Consider the following 16,825-nt stretch of genomic DNA (forward strand, 5'->3'; position numbering starts at 1 on the left):
GCAACACTAGCCGGTCGATTCCATCCTTGAAGAAGGTAGTAGGCTGCTTTCGGATCCATGTCTGGACCCAGTCACACACTTCGTCGTACGTTGCGGATCGATATCCGCTAATAGCTTGTTTTAGAGATCCAAACACATGAAAGTCGTACGGTGAAACGTCGGGACTGTACGGTGGATGTTCCAGAGTTTCCCACCGAAACTGCTGCAATGTCGTCTTCACGCATTGGCCGTGTGTGGGCGGGCATTATCATGCAGGAGGATAACGCCATTGGACAACATGTCTCGGCGTTACGACTTGATGGCTCGGCTAAGGTTCTGTAAAGTGCCTTGATAACGCTGGGCTTTGATAGTTGTTCCCCGTTCCAGGAACTCGACACGCAGTTCCTGCTTACTCGCAACATCAAATGATGCGCTCGTGTCAGTCTCTCTATCAACAGATGTGGCCACCATACCCCCAGTTACGCGGTTCCACCTTACGTGTAAGGCAGTGACCAGGTTTCATTTGAATGAAGCTAATATTTTGCAGCCAAGACTTATTAAACTGGTACTTCTGTAATGCTCACACCTGTCAGCACCCACTTTCTTTGTAATTGGAATTCTTATATTCTCCTTGCAGTGTGAGGGTATTTCGCCTGTCTCATACAACTTGCACACCAAGTGGAAGAGGTTTTCGTGCCTGGCTGTTCGAAGGCTGTCAGTAATTACGACGGCATGTCGTCTACTCCAGGGATTTTGTTACGACTTAGGTCTTTCACTGTTCTGACAAATTCTTCTCTCAGTATAATATCTCCCAACTTATCGTCATTTACGACCTTTTCCATTTCTATAGTATTGCCCTCAAGTACATCTCCCTTGTATAGGCCTTCTATGTATTATAAGAATGTGTTACCGAGACGAAAACATTCCTGGAGGTACTTAACTATTTTTGAACTTTGGTAAAGGAGAAACGCTGGTGAATTTTGAGCCTGTCGGTCTGGTTGGGCTTTAGCACACTATTACGACTGTCGGCCCACCTCAATGACGTCCACCTGCTGTAGAAGCTGTAGAATCCGAGAGGATATTCTAAGTTTAGACATAATGATGTTCCTCGAACCTTATGATTGCTTAGTGCCAACCAGCTTGGAACCTGAAAACATTGACGACCAGCTCGTACTTTTCTCAGATGACATCCTGAAAGCCGTGGATCAAGGCATGCAGGAGGACTTAGTATTTCTTGACTTCCGGAAACTATTTGATTCGGCACCAAACCAGCCAGTATTAAGAAAGAGACGGCAAAATGGGGTATCAAACAAAGTCTGTGACTGGACTGAAGAGTTCTTGGTAGGGATGACGTAGCATGTTACCTTGGACTGAGACTTGTCTACAGAATTAGAACTAACTTCAGGCATGCGTCATGGAAGTGTGTTGGAATCCTTGTTATTTATGTCTTGTATTAATGACCTGGCAGACATTATTAATAGTGAGTTCATACGTTTCACACTTAGTGCAATTACCTATAATGAAATACAACCTGAAAAAGATGCACGAATCCTCGGTAAGATCTCCATTGGATTTCAGAGGGGCGCAAATATTAGCAACTTTGTTTTAAAGACACAGAAACAGTACATTCTGCGCTTCACAAACAGGAGAAAAGAAATATCGTATGATTACACCAAGGAATCTAAATTAAGATCAGCCGATTCGTACAAGTACTCAGGTGTAACAATTTGTAGGGTTATTAAATGAGTCGATCACATGCATTAAGCCGCAGGTAAGGAGGGCGGCAGACTTAGATTGATTGGCAGAAAACCGGGAAAATCCAGTCACTCTACGGAAACTACTGGCCTATCACTCGTACGTCACGCCTTAGAATATTGTTCAAAAGTTTGGCACCCATGCCGTATAGGGTTAGTAGAGGACACTGAACGTGTAGGAAAAGGGACAGCGCTAGTGGTCACAGGTTTGTCTCACCTACGGGAGAGTGCCCCAGAAATGTTGAAAAACCTGAAGTGGCAAACACTTGAAAACAGTCGCCGTTTATATGACGAAAGATTACTTGCAAGATTTAGAGAGCCAATGCGAAGGGAAGAAGCTGGAGAGATTCTTCGCCCCCATAGGGATCCTGAAGAAAAGACTGAACTAATTTCAGCATCTTCAGAGGCTTTTAAGCAGTCGTTCTTCCTGTGCTCTATACGAAACTGGATTAGACAGAAGCTCTAACAATGTATTTAACAGTGGTTTGCAGAGCATGAATGAGATGTGGACGTAGAATTTTACTGTTCCTTCACGAAATTTGAGAGCTGTGTCTTAAGCGTAATTGGGTGATGAGCTTTAGCTATCGTGCAAAGATTTGTTTATGTTGTCAATGATGTGAGAAGGGAGACGGTGAAACCAGCAGTCGACTCATAGCCTACTCCTTGAGCACTAAGGGGCCCCTCCAGTATAACTCTATTATCCGACAGAGTAACAGCGTCAGACTCCGCACGCTATGGAGCCCCCGAGGCGTTTGGAATTTAATCCAGGGTAATAACTCAGCTTCTGGTGTTAAGAAACCTTGAGTCCAAACCTGGATTTTCCTACCGTCGAAATGTTGCCGATGAAAATGTGTTCACCACAAGTATTCTAATTGGATATCTCCCGATCGGGCGCCACCACACGGGCTTGTGCTAGGAACCTTGCCTATAGAGATCAGATTAGAACTTGTTCCATAGATCATGAATACGACACTTCGTAATGATGTGGAACAAGTCAGGTTAATAAAAGGTCTCTATACAAGATATTACATTACACAAAATTTTCCATGACACTTAACATTTTTAATTAATTTTTTTTTTGGGTGTGGGAAAATTACCCACTTGCTATATCCAAAAATTCATCTAATGAGTAGAAGGAGTTGCCATTCAGAAATTCTTTTAATTTACTTTTAAATGCTATAAGGCTATCTATCAGACCGTTGATGCTATTAGGTAAGTGACCAAAAACTTTTGTGGCAGCATAATTTACCCCCTTCTGAGTCAAAATTAGATTTAACCTTGAGTAGTTAAGATCATCCTTTCTCCTAGTGTTGTAGCCATGTACACTCTATTACTTTATATATTGTGAGGCTACAGTGAAGATCCCTAGCTCTTTAAATAAGGGTCTGCAGGATGATCTTGGATGAGCTACAGCAATTATTCTGATTACACGCTTTTGTGCAATGAACACTCTTTTACTCAATGATGAGTTACCTCACAATATTATGCTATACGAAAGCAGAGAATGAAAATAGGCGTGGTAAGCTAATTTACTGAGATGTATATCGCCACAATTTGCAATGACCCTAATAGCATAAGTAGCTGAACTCAAACGTTTCAACAGATCTTCAGTGTGTTTTTTCCAGTTCAACCATTCATCAATGCATACACCTACAAATTTTGAATATTCTACCTTAGCTACCGATTTCTGATCGAAGTATATATTTATTAATGGTATCATTCCATTTACTGTGTGGAACTGCATATACTGTGTTTTGTCAAAGGTTAATGACAGCCAATTTGCAGAAAACCACTTAATGATTTTCTGAAAAACATCGTTTACAATTTCATTAGTTAATTCTTGTCTGTTGGGTGTGATAGCTATACTTGTATCATCGGCAAAAAGTACCAGCTTTGCATCTTCGTGAATATAAAATGGCAATATATATATGGCAATGGCAATGGCAATGGCAATATATATTAAGAACAGCAGAGGACCCAAGACTGAACCTTGTGGCACCCAATTCTTGATTGTTCCACAGTTTGAGAAATCACTAGTTTTTTACATATTATGTGAACTGCTTATTTCAACTTTCTGCACTCTTCCAGTTAGGTATGATTTAAACCATTTGGGCACTGTCCAATTTATACCACAATAGTTGAGCTTACCTAGAAATATTCCACGATTTACACAATCAAAAGCCTTTGAGAGATCACAAACAATCCCACCGGGTGACTTCCGGTTACTCAGAGCATTTAATATTTCATTAGTGAAAGTATATATAGCATTTTCCGTTGAAAAACCTTTCTGGAAACGAAACTGACATTTTGTTAAAACTTTATTTTTACGAACTTGTGAAGCTACTGTACAATACATTACATTTTCAAGAATTTTGGATAAGGCAGTCAGAAGAGAGATTGGGCGGTAGTTGTTGACATCAGACGTATCCCCTTTTTTATGCAGTTGTTTAACAATGGCATACTTCAGTCTATCTGGGAAAATACCCTGCTTCAGAGAGCTATTACATATGTGGTTAGAGGGTCATTTAGTACAATTAATAAGTATGGCGAGAGATTAATGAGACGGTTAAGGATATGGGCTCATAATCGGGAGTAACGAGATTCAAATCCCCACCCAGCATTCCAAATTTAATTTTTTCATACTTTCTTCACCTTTGCTCAGTCCAGGTTTGCTCTCGATCTCCAGTGATTTCATCGTCAAAGAGACGGTAAACCTTAATCTCTCTTCCTTCCTTCCTTCCGGAGCGATTTGCTCTGTGTATATAAGTGTATCTGTGTCTTATTGTCAGGAACATTTATTTGCAATACATTCCTTGTGAAGAGTTCTTTCTATGAGAACCTCCAAAAAGAAATATAAAATTTCACTGCAGGCACTTTATCATCAAAATCAGCCTAGAAAATGAAGCTTAGAAACATGCAAATATTGTCTCGGCAGGTGGCAGAGAAAGTACTGTTCAGAGGCAGGCGTCCATCCCCGTGTGGCGCAATGAGGACTGCGACAGGCGGTACCTGCAGGACATCACCGAGAACTTCATCTGCGCCGGCTACGCCCAGGGAGGGAAGGACGCTTGCCAGGTGAGCCCACACCATCACGTAACACGCATCCTCTTTAGCTCTGAACTGTTAGAGCAGCAGCTAAGCACGAAGAGTGTCTAGTGAGTTACTGTTAACTGTATGTTACTCAAATTTCAATGTCGCCTTTACTGTAAGTTAAACAACCTAAGCGAAATGCGAATACAGATATAAAAGTAGAGTGCATGCTGATACAGTAAATTACAACAGAAGTAACCGTTCAGCGGCGATGCAGACGTAGTATTCTTGTTGTGGAGGCTGGTCTTGCTCCGTTTGCTACAATGACATTGTACTGTTGGTCAGCGGCGGTGTCAGACTACTGGAGTTGGTGGTCAGGAAGTGCCAAACGAATGAGGAATCCGTATTGAATAATCGAGTGAGGCAGCAGTTAGTAAACATATATTACTGACTGTTTAACTGTAGGGTGGTTTTCCAAAGTTTTCTTGAGTAGGATGTAGTTATTTCTTCAAACAATGCAGAATCGACGAGCCTAAACATCCACTTCGAATACATCAATGTAGTGATCTGTATCCAGAGTGTGGCGTGTTCTGATCCTACGAATTTTTATCATTGTCTAATGATCTCGATTTTGATGCATGATAAACTATAGTCTTTCCTTAGTTATATTTTATTACGTAACATAGGGGAAACACTGCCATGAGATCATGGATTATATCACTTAATAAAGAGAATAACAAGTAAATTAGAAAATAATTCAATATATTAATTAATAATTATTATGAAAATGGACTTACTGTGCAAGACATTGGTTTAAAACTACTAATAATGATTAACACAGGCTAACTAATGATCATCATCTACCAGAAGGAAATACTGCTATATGAAATGAAATCTCATACGAATGCAGTGCCTGTTGCTAAGGTTGGGAGATGGGGATGTACTAGATGTGACCTACATCTGAATAAGAGACGGAAAGATAGATTGTCTGGTCAGCGTCAGGATTGAGGCACCCCATTGTGAAATAAGTTAAAATAACAGAAGAGCTCTAAAACTGCTTAAGAAAGCACAGAAAAGTAAGACTACCTTATTTCATAAAACCATTAGAGAACTGCGTAATAAGACAGAAGAGCTTCTTCTTGACTGTTTTGAAAAATTAGAGAGCTATGAAAAGACAGACATCTTATGCCTATTGAGCACCACACAACCACAGGCTTAGTGATGTTAAACATAAAATATTACACTCTGGTGTCTTACTCATGTATAACCAATATTGTAAAAGCGGGAGTTGTTACATATATTAAAGCAGAATACATTGAGGCACGTAGATTGTATAGTGATTAGCACATGGAACTCTGTTCTTGCAAGTTAATACTGAAAAATAGGTAACTTTAACTTGTAACGATATGTAGATCCCCACTGATAAATTTTGAACTGTTTATGAGGAATCTGGATTCCTAACTATGCTGTCTGTCAGGCAGCAGCAAGCAGCTTTCTCTGCCTGATAACGATGCACGTTTAGTTGGGATAAATAAGATAGGGCATTTCAAAAATAATACTCCTCAGTGGTGATTTCAGTGTAGATTGTCCACAGGATTCTACTACAAAAATGATCTGGAAACCCTATTTGGATCCTGCAGTTTGATCTCAGTATTTAGCTTTCCAACATGGATGGACGAAGACAGAAGATCTCTGATGAACGTCAGAGCAAGAAAATAACTGTTTACCCAGAAGCAAATGCTCTGCCTGATCATGATGCACGTTTAGTTAGGATAAATGAGATAGTGAATTTCAGTTACTTCTCGATGGAAATCAGTAAGAATACTTAATGACTCCAGAACAAATGTTTTTAAGAATACTTTACAATAATGACCTCGGATGAAATATATAATGAACCAAATGCTGACACAAAATGTAATCTGTTCCATGATAAATTTCTATCATTATTTGAAAATAGCTTTCTGCGTAAGCTAATCAGAAAGGATATTAAACAACCATGTACAAAACTATGAATCACTAGAGGACTTAAAGTATCTTGTCAAAGGAAAAGGGCAATGTATCTGTTGGAAAGAAAAAGTAGAGATCCTACAGTAGTTGAAGGCTACAAAAACTACTCAAAAGTAGTAAGAAAAGTCGAGAAAAATCAAGGAATATGCACAGTATGCCAGAAATCAGTATTTCTGACAACAAATGTACGGTTACATCAAATGTAGTGAAATAAGAGACAGAACAACCAGCTACAGAACAGGAGGATATTGAATGAAATAGAAGGGCTGTAAATGATGATGGAATTAAATGGATGTGCTATAAATGATGAGTCACAGGTAGTGAATGTTTAATAGTCATTACTTAAGTATGTGAGAAAATATATGGACAAACAGTTCAAGCCAAAAATCACAGCAGTGTGTTGAAAAGGTAGTTCTCACAAAATTGAGTCATATGAGTGTAACACCAACTTCTCCTTCTTAAATTAAGAAAATTATATGTTCTCTCAAAAAGTAAAAACTCATCTGGAGTTGATGGTGTTTCTAACAGAGTACTAACGATTTCTTCCCATCTAACAAGCTAATCATCGTCTTATCTGAAACATGCAATGCATCACTACTTCAAGGCATTTTTCGAGAGAGATTGAAATATGCAGTTGTTAACCCCCTCTTTAAGAAAGTTGATAAAGGTCAGTAACTACCGATCTGTTTCGTTACTAACATTAATTTTCAAATTTTTTGAAAAGGTGGTGTATTCTAGAATCGTATCTCACCTGAGTAACAATCAGATTCTCAGTAATTCACTATTCGGATGGCGGAAGGGTTGCCCAAAGGAGAATGTCATTTACACTTTCTTTCACCAAATTTTACAACCATTTAGGAACAAAAAAGGGCCGGTCAGTAATTTCTGCGACCTATCTGAGGCATTTAACTGTGTAACTCACAATATTCTCCTAGGTAAACTGAGGTTTTATGGGATTTATGGTCTAGCCATATGATCGGTGCCATATACACCCAAAACATTGCAGAAAGTCGTACTTAGTAATTCAACAAAGTAATTCAATCATTGCGGTCAGGTGAGATTATTATGATTGGGGGAGAAATAAAGCGTGTGGTTCTTCAAGACTCAGTCTTAGGTCTGTTATTGTTCATTGCAAATGTTGACGATCTTCTGTCTCATATACAGGAAGTAGAATAAGTTCTTTTACGGACGGCAGTAGTACTGTAATGAATTCAAACATACAAATACCAACAGAGGAAATGATAAATAATATTCTTAAAAGTAACATCGACTGCTTTTCTGCAAATAATCTCACTCTCAGTTTTAAAAAAGACAACGTATTCAGCTCTCCACATCTAGATCCACTACACCAGGGATAAGTGTAACACATGGTGAAGAAGTAATAAATAGGGAGGAACTTCATAATTCTTAGATGTCTGTGTCGATGAGAATTTAGACTGGAAAAAACACATTTTGGAACTTCTAAAACAACTTAAGTCAGCTACATTTGCACTTGGAATCATCGCAAATCTGACAAATCAGTACGTTGACGTCTTTTGCATATTTTCATTCAGTAACGTCATCTGGAGTGATGCAATGGAGTGACTCATCTTTAAGAAAGAAAACTGCAATTGCTCCAAAACGTGCTGTAAGAATATTGCGTGGTTCCCTCTCACGATCTTCTTGTACGCATCTGTTTAAGGAGTTTTGCATTCTGACTACTCCTTTACAGTATATTTATTCCTTCATGAAGTTTGATGTAAGTAAGCCACTACAGCTCAAAAGGAACAACGATGTACATAATTACAATAGCAAAAGGAAAAATGACATTCCTTACTCCACATTAAGGCTTAGCACAAAAAGGGGTGTACAATGCTGAAACAAAAATTTTTGATACTTGCCCAAATGGCAGACAGGAAATTAAAATTTGAAAACAATCTTATAAAGTTACTCCTTTAGAACTCCTACTATTCCGTAAAAGAATTTTTATTACTGTCATGTGTAAAAGGTGGAGGTAGGAATTACTAACTCACATCCGTCTGTAAGAAAACCCCTTGCGAATGACCGCCCTGTAGCCATATTTACAAAATAATTTGTTAATTTGTGATATGAATATAAAATCCACATCATTATTTACGATTTATGGTGCAAATAATCCATGGAACTTAACACTAACTAACTATGTATCTCATGTTTTATCTGGAACGGTTGGGGAAACTCGGTCGTGATGGGTGGGTCAGGTAGCAGTTGTGACTCCTTGTTAAAACTGCAATATCGTAACATTCATTGATTTTGTAAAGCAGATTAACGACAATTACAGCCAAATGGGTCCAAGGGATTTTTGCAGACAGTGAGAGACTGCCAAGAAAACGAACATTTAACATGGGTTGAAAATAAGAGGTTAAGTGTTGTGGAAGCCTTTAGAAGATGCATTCTACTGAGTGTGGGACAGCACTGCGAACGATGGGTTGTGTTTGCTATCAATTGGATTGATGGAGTTCTTTCTTTGAAACAAGAGATAGTGAGATAGATATAGTGCTATGTCAGTGCTTGAGGTGTCAGGTCATTAAACAGTAACATCTACGAAATAGTTCATTATATACTATATACTGGGTGATTTCGTGATGAGGTTACACACTTCTAGAGATGATGGAGAGGTGTAACTGTATCAATCCGTGATAAGGGGTCCCGGTCTGGAAGCGGTCGAATCGAAAGTTATAAGCGGAAATCGTTATGATATGTCTGACAGTGAAATTCTTTTACTGCAAGCTTTTGCTTTTTGTATTTTGGGAGGTAGTATGGACCAAAACAAGAAAAATTTGTATGGAAAACATGGGCTCTAAAATGTTTACCTTGAGAGCTACTAGCACTTGTCCAGTAGAAGAGAAGCGTTTCAAAGCAGCAAAGATGCACTTTAGAGCCTATCTATTACAGACTTTTTCTTGTTTTGATCCATTCTACCTCCTACTGTAACTGAAATTGGTACATTTTCCTTTCTTCATCATCCCTGAAAGTTTATAACCTCATCACGGAATCACCCTGTATGTGCCAGATAACAATATTTTAGCGAGTTAGCAAGTTACATATCCCCCAGATCATTTGAACGCGTCTTTTATCGAAATGATGTGGAATGAGTTAGTTTACAGGCTATGTAGACATGACTAATGTTAAGATTAATGAACATATAATTTTGTTAGTCCTACTCATACATGTACAATTAAAAATAAATTTTCTTTTACTGGCTATCAATTTTTAGGTAGAAATTCGTCAATGGAATAGAAAGAATAGTCTAGGAGTAAAGATTTTAACTTTGATTTAAAGCTTGCTTAGCTACCTGTCAGACATGTTATTGGCAAAATAGTCAAAACATTTTGTTGCTGCATATCGAATTCCTTTCTGGGCCACAAACAGCTATAATAATGGTTAATGAAGGTCATTTTTCCCCCCCAGTGTTGTAGGTATGGACTTGACGGTTCTTCTCAAAATCTGGTGGATTATTTATGACGAATTTCGCTAACGAATAAATGTATTGTGACTTAGAAACTAAAACAAAATATCCTTTGTGCTTTGACTGACGTGCTCCGAAATACTCTGCTTGACAAAAACAAGTAGAGCACCAAGAAGATGTGATCGGACGTCAATGTAAGTTCGCACACGTACACATCATCGGCGGTACTACAGTTCTCCGTGACAGACTCAACGGCCACCGGAGTACATTAGTGTTGTTCGATTTTAGTGTTGTTACTCGGCCTGGTAGGTATATACGGAGCCTGAATAGTATCGGATGTTGAGTGGTCGCTATGAAGGACACGGAGATGCTGAGTACTCGTATGAGGCACCTTTACCAGAACCTAACAGTGTGTGAAGGGGTCTCATTGTGGCCCTTCATTTGGCCGGCTGATCTGATCGGAATTGTGAGGTATTCGAATGTGACAATGGCCCGATGTGTGGCTGCATGTGGACATGAGGGCAGGCATACAAATCAGGGTCCTCATCGCCCACATCTGACCACTGCAAGGGAAGATTGCCGAACTGTGCACCAAGCACACCATAACCCCTTCACATCTGCGCCTGCATCCGAGAACAAGTAAGGGATTCCTTGTGTCTTCCCGCATCATTGGTCAGAGACTAGCAGCAGCTGGAATAGGGAATAACCATCCTCAGCGTAGGCTGTTGTCCATGTTGGAGTGATATCGTTACCGGGAAATATCGACTGCTGATGTATGTCGTCGCACTGTACTCAGCGATGAAACGCGGTTGGGTAGTACCCCGGATGACCAACATCGGCATGTATGGCGGCGGCATGGCGAGAGGCCCTATTCTTCCAATGTTTCAGAGAGGCACAGCGGTGTTACTCCTGGCGTAATGGTGTGGGAGCCATCTGGTAAGACTTCAGGTCATGGCTGGTAGTCATTTCCGGAACTCTGATGACTGTTCAGTATGTCACGGACATCCTGAGTCCTTACGTGCTACCTCTCTTACGACAGTATCGCGATATCATTTTTAACTGGAAAATGCTTGTGCACATTTGGCATATTTCTCTACGAACTGTCTGTATGACGTTTACGTATTCCAGTGGCCAGCAAGATACCCAGATCTGTCCCAGATAGAACGTGTGTGGAACCAACTCAGTCCCAATGTCAGTATCCAGATCATCAAGGATTAATTACAACAGCTGTGGGCTAACTTACCTCAGAAGTGATACAATGGCTTCATAATTCATTTCCCAACCGAATCAGTGCATGCATATATGTCAGACGGGGTGCAACATCATTCAGATAAGTGGCCTCATACTGCCAAGTTCTTTTTAAATCACTGAAATAACCCTCGCAGTCCGTGAATTTTCGTTTAGTTTTTGCCTCCACTTTTGTTTGCTTCACTTTTTTTTCAGAGAGTGTACTGTCCCCTCTGACACTATAATGAATGCATATACTGGAAAATATCTAAAGTATAGCACAAGAGCTGATGATGAGCAATATCCTGGTCATAGAGTTAGCTGCTTTCAACTTCAGCAGATCGTCAGCCTTCTTTGCAGGCTTATATTCATCGGTCAGAGTCATTCCTCTACGAATATCTGTTGACAAGTAACTCCTCGTCTGACTCCTGCTATATGAAGGGCTTATTTCAATAGTTGTACAAGTTCATTACCTCCACTTTTCTTCCTATAATGCTTCTGAAATTAATGATCCAAACAAACAGAAAGAAAGGTTCATCTCTAGCAAGAAGCCATATGCTTGAATATTTCTGGTATCTCAGCTGCAGATTTTTCAGCGCTCATTTAACTTTAGGAGTCTGTATCTGAAAATGAACAAAAATGGACTTGTACCACTACTGAAATAAGCCCTTCATATGTGATTCGACTACTGGACGGTTTCCATGAGATCCTGTGGTCGGCACTGCCTCTCCATGACTACTCCACTGAGCCAATTCTCCCAAAGTCAAATGTTAGTTGCCACTGCTAGTGCCCTCTTCGAACAAACTAAAAGTCTATCAACAGCAACTTAGTCCAATAACCTCTTCCTCTAACGATAGACGGACTGTCGTCTCACGATCTTTCAGAATATTACTCAAGTTTGTCAAAAACGAAAGCAGATGCACGTAAGATATGCGCATTACAGCTATCAAATAAAGGCATGATTGTATGTGATTACTAAAATTGTGAGCCAGGCAGCGTGTAGAACCTCGATATCGGCCTCTCGCACGACAGACTTAAAGTTTTAACATGTTACAGAATCTTCCTCTTCGCTTCTAAAGCCAGTAGAGGTTTTCCCACTGTATTGCCGGTCTAGCACCTCTGAGAGATGGATATGGTGGTATAAGGCCCGAGACGAGCTGAAGTTCTGAGTCGGTCCTCGAAGCGTGCTTGGGCGGCGCAATGCACTGCCATCGAATGTAGCAACCGCGACTCGAATCCCAGCCGGCCCATCGTTTCCACTTGCCAGCAACATACAATCAGTGCAGTGAAAGATACTCCACACGGAATGGGAGCGAACCAAGTAAAGAAGTATTTAATCCTAGTCACATCATACAGCCTTCTGCAACGTCGAGAACACCAAAGGTTCAGTTGCTCTGACTAGACAGCTCAATAAATTCTCACAATCAATGCTAGACGGTTTGCTTGAGAAATACAAAGTCTGATTTTACAGCTTTTTCAGAATATTGATTTACATATGGTTCAATAAGCAAAATGAAGTAACGAGGACTGCACATTGCCAAGTGCAGATAGTAGATTACTTGTGTTTTTGTACTACTCATGCGTTCGATGACTGGTTTGAAGCAACTCTCCACGCTGATCTATCCTGTGTAAGATTTTTTATATGTGCACAGCTGCTGCACTCTACATGCGTTCCAGCGTGCCTATCTTATTCAGACATTGGTGTCCTCTTACAAATTTTACTCCTCTCCCTCCCTCCTTCACTCTCCCCCCCCCCCCCCCCCCTCTCTCTCTCTCTCACTCTCTTCCTTCTATTGTCAAGTTAACTGTTCTATGATATCTCGTGACACGTTCTCTCAACTTATCCAGTTATTTCATAAATTGTTTCATAAAGCTTCTTCCCCGATTCAGTTCAGTTCCTCTTCTTTAGTTACTAGATTTATCCATCTAGTCTTAACTTTCTTCTGTAGTAACAAATTTCAAAAGCTTCTATTGTTGAAGTTCCACATTTCGCGTCCATATAAGGCTACGCTCCAATGATTACTTTCAAAAAGGACTTCGTAACACATTTACATACGATGCTAACATAACCCATTTTTGAAGAAAGCTGTCCATTTTATTGCCGTTTTGCATTAGACACTCTATAATTCCATCATCGTTAGCTGTTTTGCTTCCCAGGCATCAAAGTGTGTCTTCTGCTTTCATTATCTCGTTTCCCAATCCAATTATCGTAGCACCACCTGATTTAATTCGATTACACTACGTTACCTTGTTTTACTTTTCCTTGTATTCATCGTATAAACTCTTTTCAAGAGACTATCTACTCCATTCGACGTGTCTTCCAACCCCTTTCTCCCTTACGTCAGAATTATATTGTCATCGTCGAATCTCGAGTTTTTATTTCTTTTCTATAAAATTTAATTGTATTTACAGATTTCTCCTTGGTTTCCTATACTGCATACTCAGTTTATAGACTGAGTAGCATAGGATATAGGCTGCACTCCATTTTTTCAACTTTCTCTCTTACAGCCTCACTTTCAGGTTCTTCGAATGTGTTTCATTTGTATCTGTCTACAGGTTGTCTTCAGCCTTTCACTTTTTACCTTAATAGCTACACAGTTTCAAGAATTGTATTCCAGTAAATACTGCCAAAAACTTATTCATTGAGGTTGTTGTTGTTGTGGTCTTCAGGCCAGAGACTGATTTGATGCAGCTCTCCACGCTACTCTATCCTGTGCAAGCTGCTTCATCTCCCAGTACCTACTGCAACCTACATCCTTCTGAATCTGCTTAGGGTATTCATCTCTTGGTCTCCCTCTACAATTTTTACCCTCCACGCTGCCCTCCAATACTAAACTGGTGATCCCTTGATGCCTCAGAACATGTCCTACCAACCGATCCCTTCTTCTAGTCAAGTTGTGCCACAAACTTCTCCCCAATCCTATTCAATACTTCCTCATTAGTTATGTGATCTACCCATCTAATCTTCAGCATTCTTCTGTAGCACCACATTTCGAAAGCTTATATTCTCTTCTTGTCCAAACTATTTATAGTCCATGTTTCACTTCCATACAAGGCTACACTCCATACAAATATTTTCAGAAACGACTTCCTGACACTTAAACCTATACTCGATGTTAACAAATTTCTCTTCTTCAGAAATGCTTTCCTTGCTATTGCCAGTCTACATTTTATATCCTCTCTACTTCGACCATCATCAATTATTTTGCTCCCCAAATAGCAAAACTCCTTTACTACTTTAAGTGTATCATTTCCTAATCTAATTCCCTCAGCATCACCCGACTTAATTCGACTACATTCCATTATCCTCGTTTTGCTTTTATTGATGTTCATTTTATATCCTCTTTTCAAGACACTATCCATTCCGTTCAACTGCTTTTCCAAGTCCTTTGCTGTCTCTGACAGAATTTCAATGTCATCGGCGAACCTCAAAGTTTTTATTTCTTCTCCATGGATTTTAACACCTACTCCGAATTTTTCTTTTGTTTCCTTCACTGCTTGCTCAATATAGAGATTGAACAACATCGGGGAGAGGCTACAACCCTGTCTCATTCCCTTCCCAACCACTGGTCCCCTTTGATGTCCCTCGTCTCTTATAACTGCCATCTGGTTTCTGTAAAAATTGTAAATAGCTTTTCGCTCCCTGTATTTTACCCCTGCCACCTTCAGAATTTCAAAGAGAGTATTCTAGTCAACATTGTCAAAAGCTTTCTCTAAGTCTACAAATGCTAGAAAAGTAGGTTTGCCTTTCCTTAATCTAGCTTCTAAGATAAGTCGTAGGGTCAGTATTGCCTCACGTGTTCCGATATTTCTATGAAATCCCAACTGATCTTCCCCGAGGTCGGCTTCTACTAGTTTTTCCATTCTTCTGTAAAGAATTCGTGTTAGTATTTTGCAGCCGTGACTTATTAAACTGATAGTTCGGTAATTTTCACATCTGTCAACATCTGCTTTCTTTGGGATTGGAATTATTATATTCTTCTTGAAGTCTGAGGGTAGTTCGCCCTTCTCACACATCTTGCTCATCAGATGGTAGAGTTTTGCCAGGACTGGCTCTCCCAAGGCTGTCAGTAGTTCTAATGGAATGTTGTCTACTCCCGGAGCTTTGTTTCGACTCAGATCTTTCAGTGCTCTGTCAAACTCTTCAAGCAGTATCATATCTCCCATTTCATCTTCATCTACATCCTCTTCCATTTCCATACTATTGTCCTCAAGTACATTGCCCTTGTATAGACCCTCTATGTACTCCTTCCACCTTTCTGTTTTCTCTTCTTTGCTTATAACTGGGTTTCCATCTGAGCTCTTGATATTCATACAAGTGGATCTCTTTTCTCCAAAGACCCCTTTAATTTTCCTGTAGGCAGTATCTATCTTACCCCTAGTGAGATAAGCCTCTACATCCTTACATTTGTCCTCTAGTCATCCCTGCTCAGCCATTTTGCACTTCCTGTCGATCTCATTTTTGAGACGTTTGTATTCCTTTTTGCCTACTTCATTTACTGCATTTTTATATTTTCTCCTTTCATCAATTAAATTCAATATTTATTCTGTTACCCAAGGATTTCTACTAGCCCTTGTCTTTTTACCATTGAGTTTAGTTCAATATTGTTATACATATTCTTCTGCAATAGTTAGTACTTCTCAATTAATCTCATCTGAGATAGCTCTTAAGGAACAACATTAAAATATTGGCTACCTATTGTCACCACACAGTATGTTTATGAAATACGAGCGAGAAAAATATCTTACTGAGATTATTAACTTGCAGTTATGCCGTATAGAAGCAGATCAGAAACTTCTTTTTCTGAAGTGGCGCATTTTCTGTTTCAGGGTGATTCCGGCGGCCCTCTGATGCTGGAGCAAGACGCGCACTGGATCCAGATCGGCATCGTCTCCTTCGGTAACAAATGTGGGGAGCCCGGCTACCCCGGCGTCTACACCAGGGTCACTCACTACCTCGACTGGATAAAGGAGAACATGAACGAATGACAGAGGCGGCATGCTGCCGAATGAGCCCAGATGTCCTCGCGTCATGGTGGACACACGGCGCGGGGGGGTGCTTCCTGTGGGTTGAGACGGACTTTCTGTTCTCACGTGAAATTGCTCATCGACGAGTCCGCATTTGCGTTTAATACTAGAAATAGATCATATAAAGACAGCTCACGAGACAGTTTCATTTCAGACAGTTTATGTTCTTCTCATTTCTTATGTCGGAAAATTCACTCCTTTACGAATTAGCTTGCTGATGGTGAGACGTGCTGTGTAAATCTGTATAATACAGTACCACGACGCACCAAATTGACAACACTCTTGTTATCGCGTTGTCTATTAGCTAAGGATCTTTTTCTGCACTTGGCAATTACCGCATAGTCATGGTATTTGTTGTTACATACTCGTAGTA

General features: G+C 40.0%; 1 protein-coding gene across 1 annotated transcript in view; it reads left to right on the plus strand.

The window, feature by feature from the left end:
- The window catches only part of LOC126437942 (proclotting enzyme), a 155,604-nt gene extending 139,191 nt beyond the window's left edge, over positions 1-16,413 (plus strand). The window contains exons 9-10 of the mRNA XM_050090486.1: positions 4,669-4,808; positions 16,255-16,413. Coding sequence (XP_049946443.1) covers positions 4,669-4,808; positions 16,255-16,413 — 299 coding nt within the window. The remainder of the gene's footprint in view (positions 1-4,668; positions 4,809-16,254) is intronic.
- The last annotated feature ends 412 nt before the right edge of the window (positions 16,414-16,825 follow it).

This window comes from Schistocerca serialis, chromosome 1, assembly GCF_023864345.2.
Source record: "Schistocerca serialis cubense isolate TAMUIC-IGC-003099 chromosome 1, iqSchSeri2.2, whole genome shotgun sequence".
NCBI lineage: Eukaryota > Metazoa > Arthropoda > Insecta > Orthoptera > Acrididae > Schistocerca > Schistocerca serialis.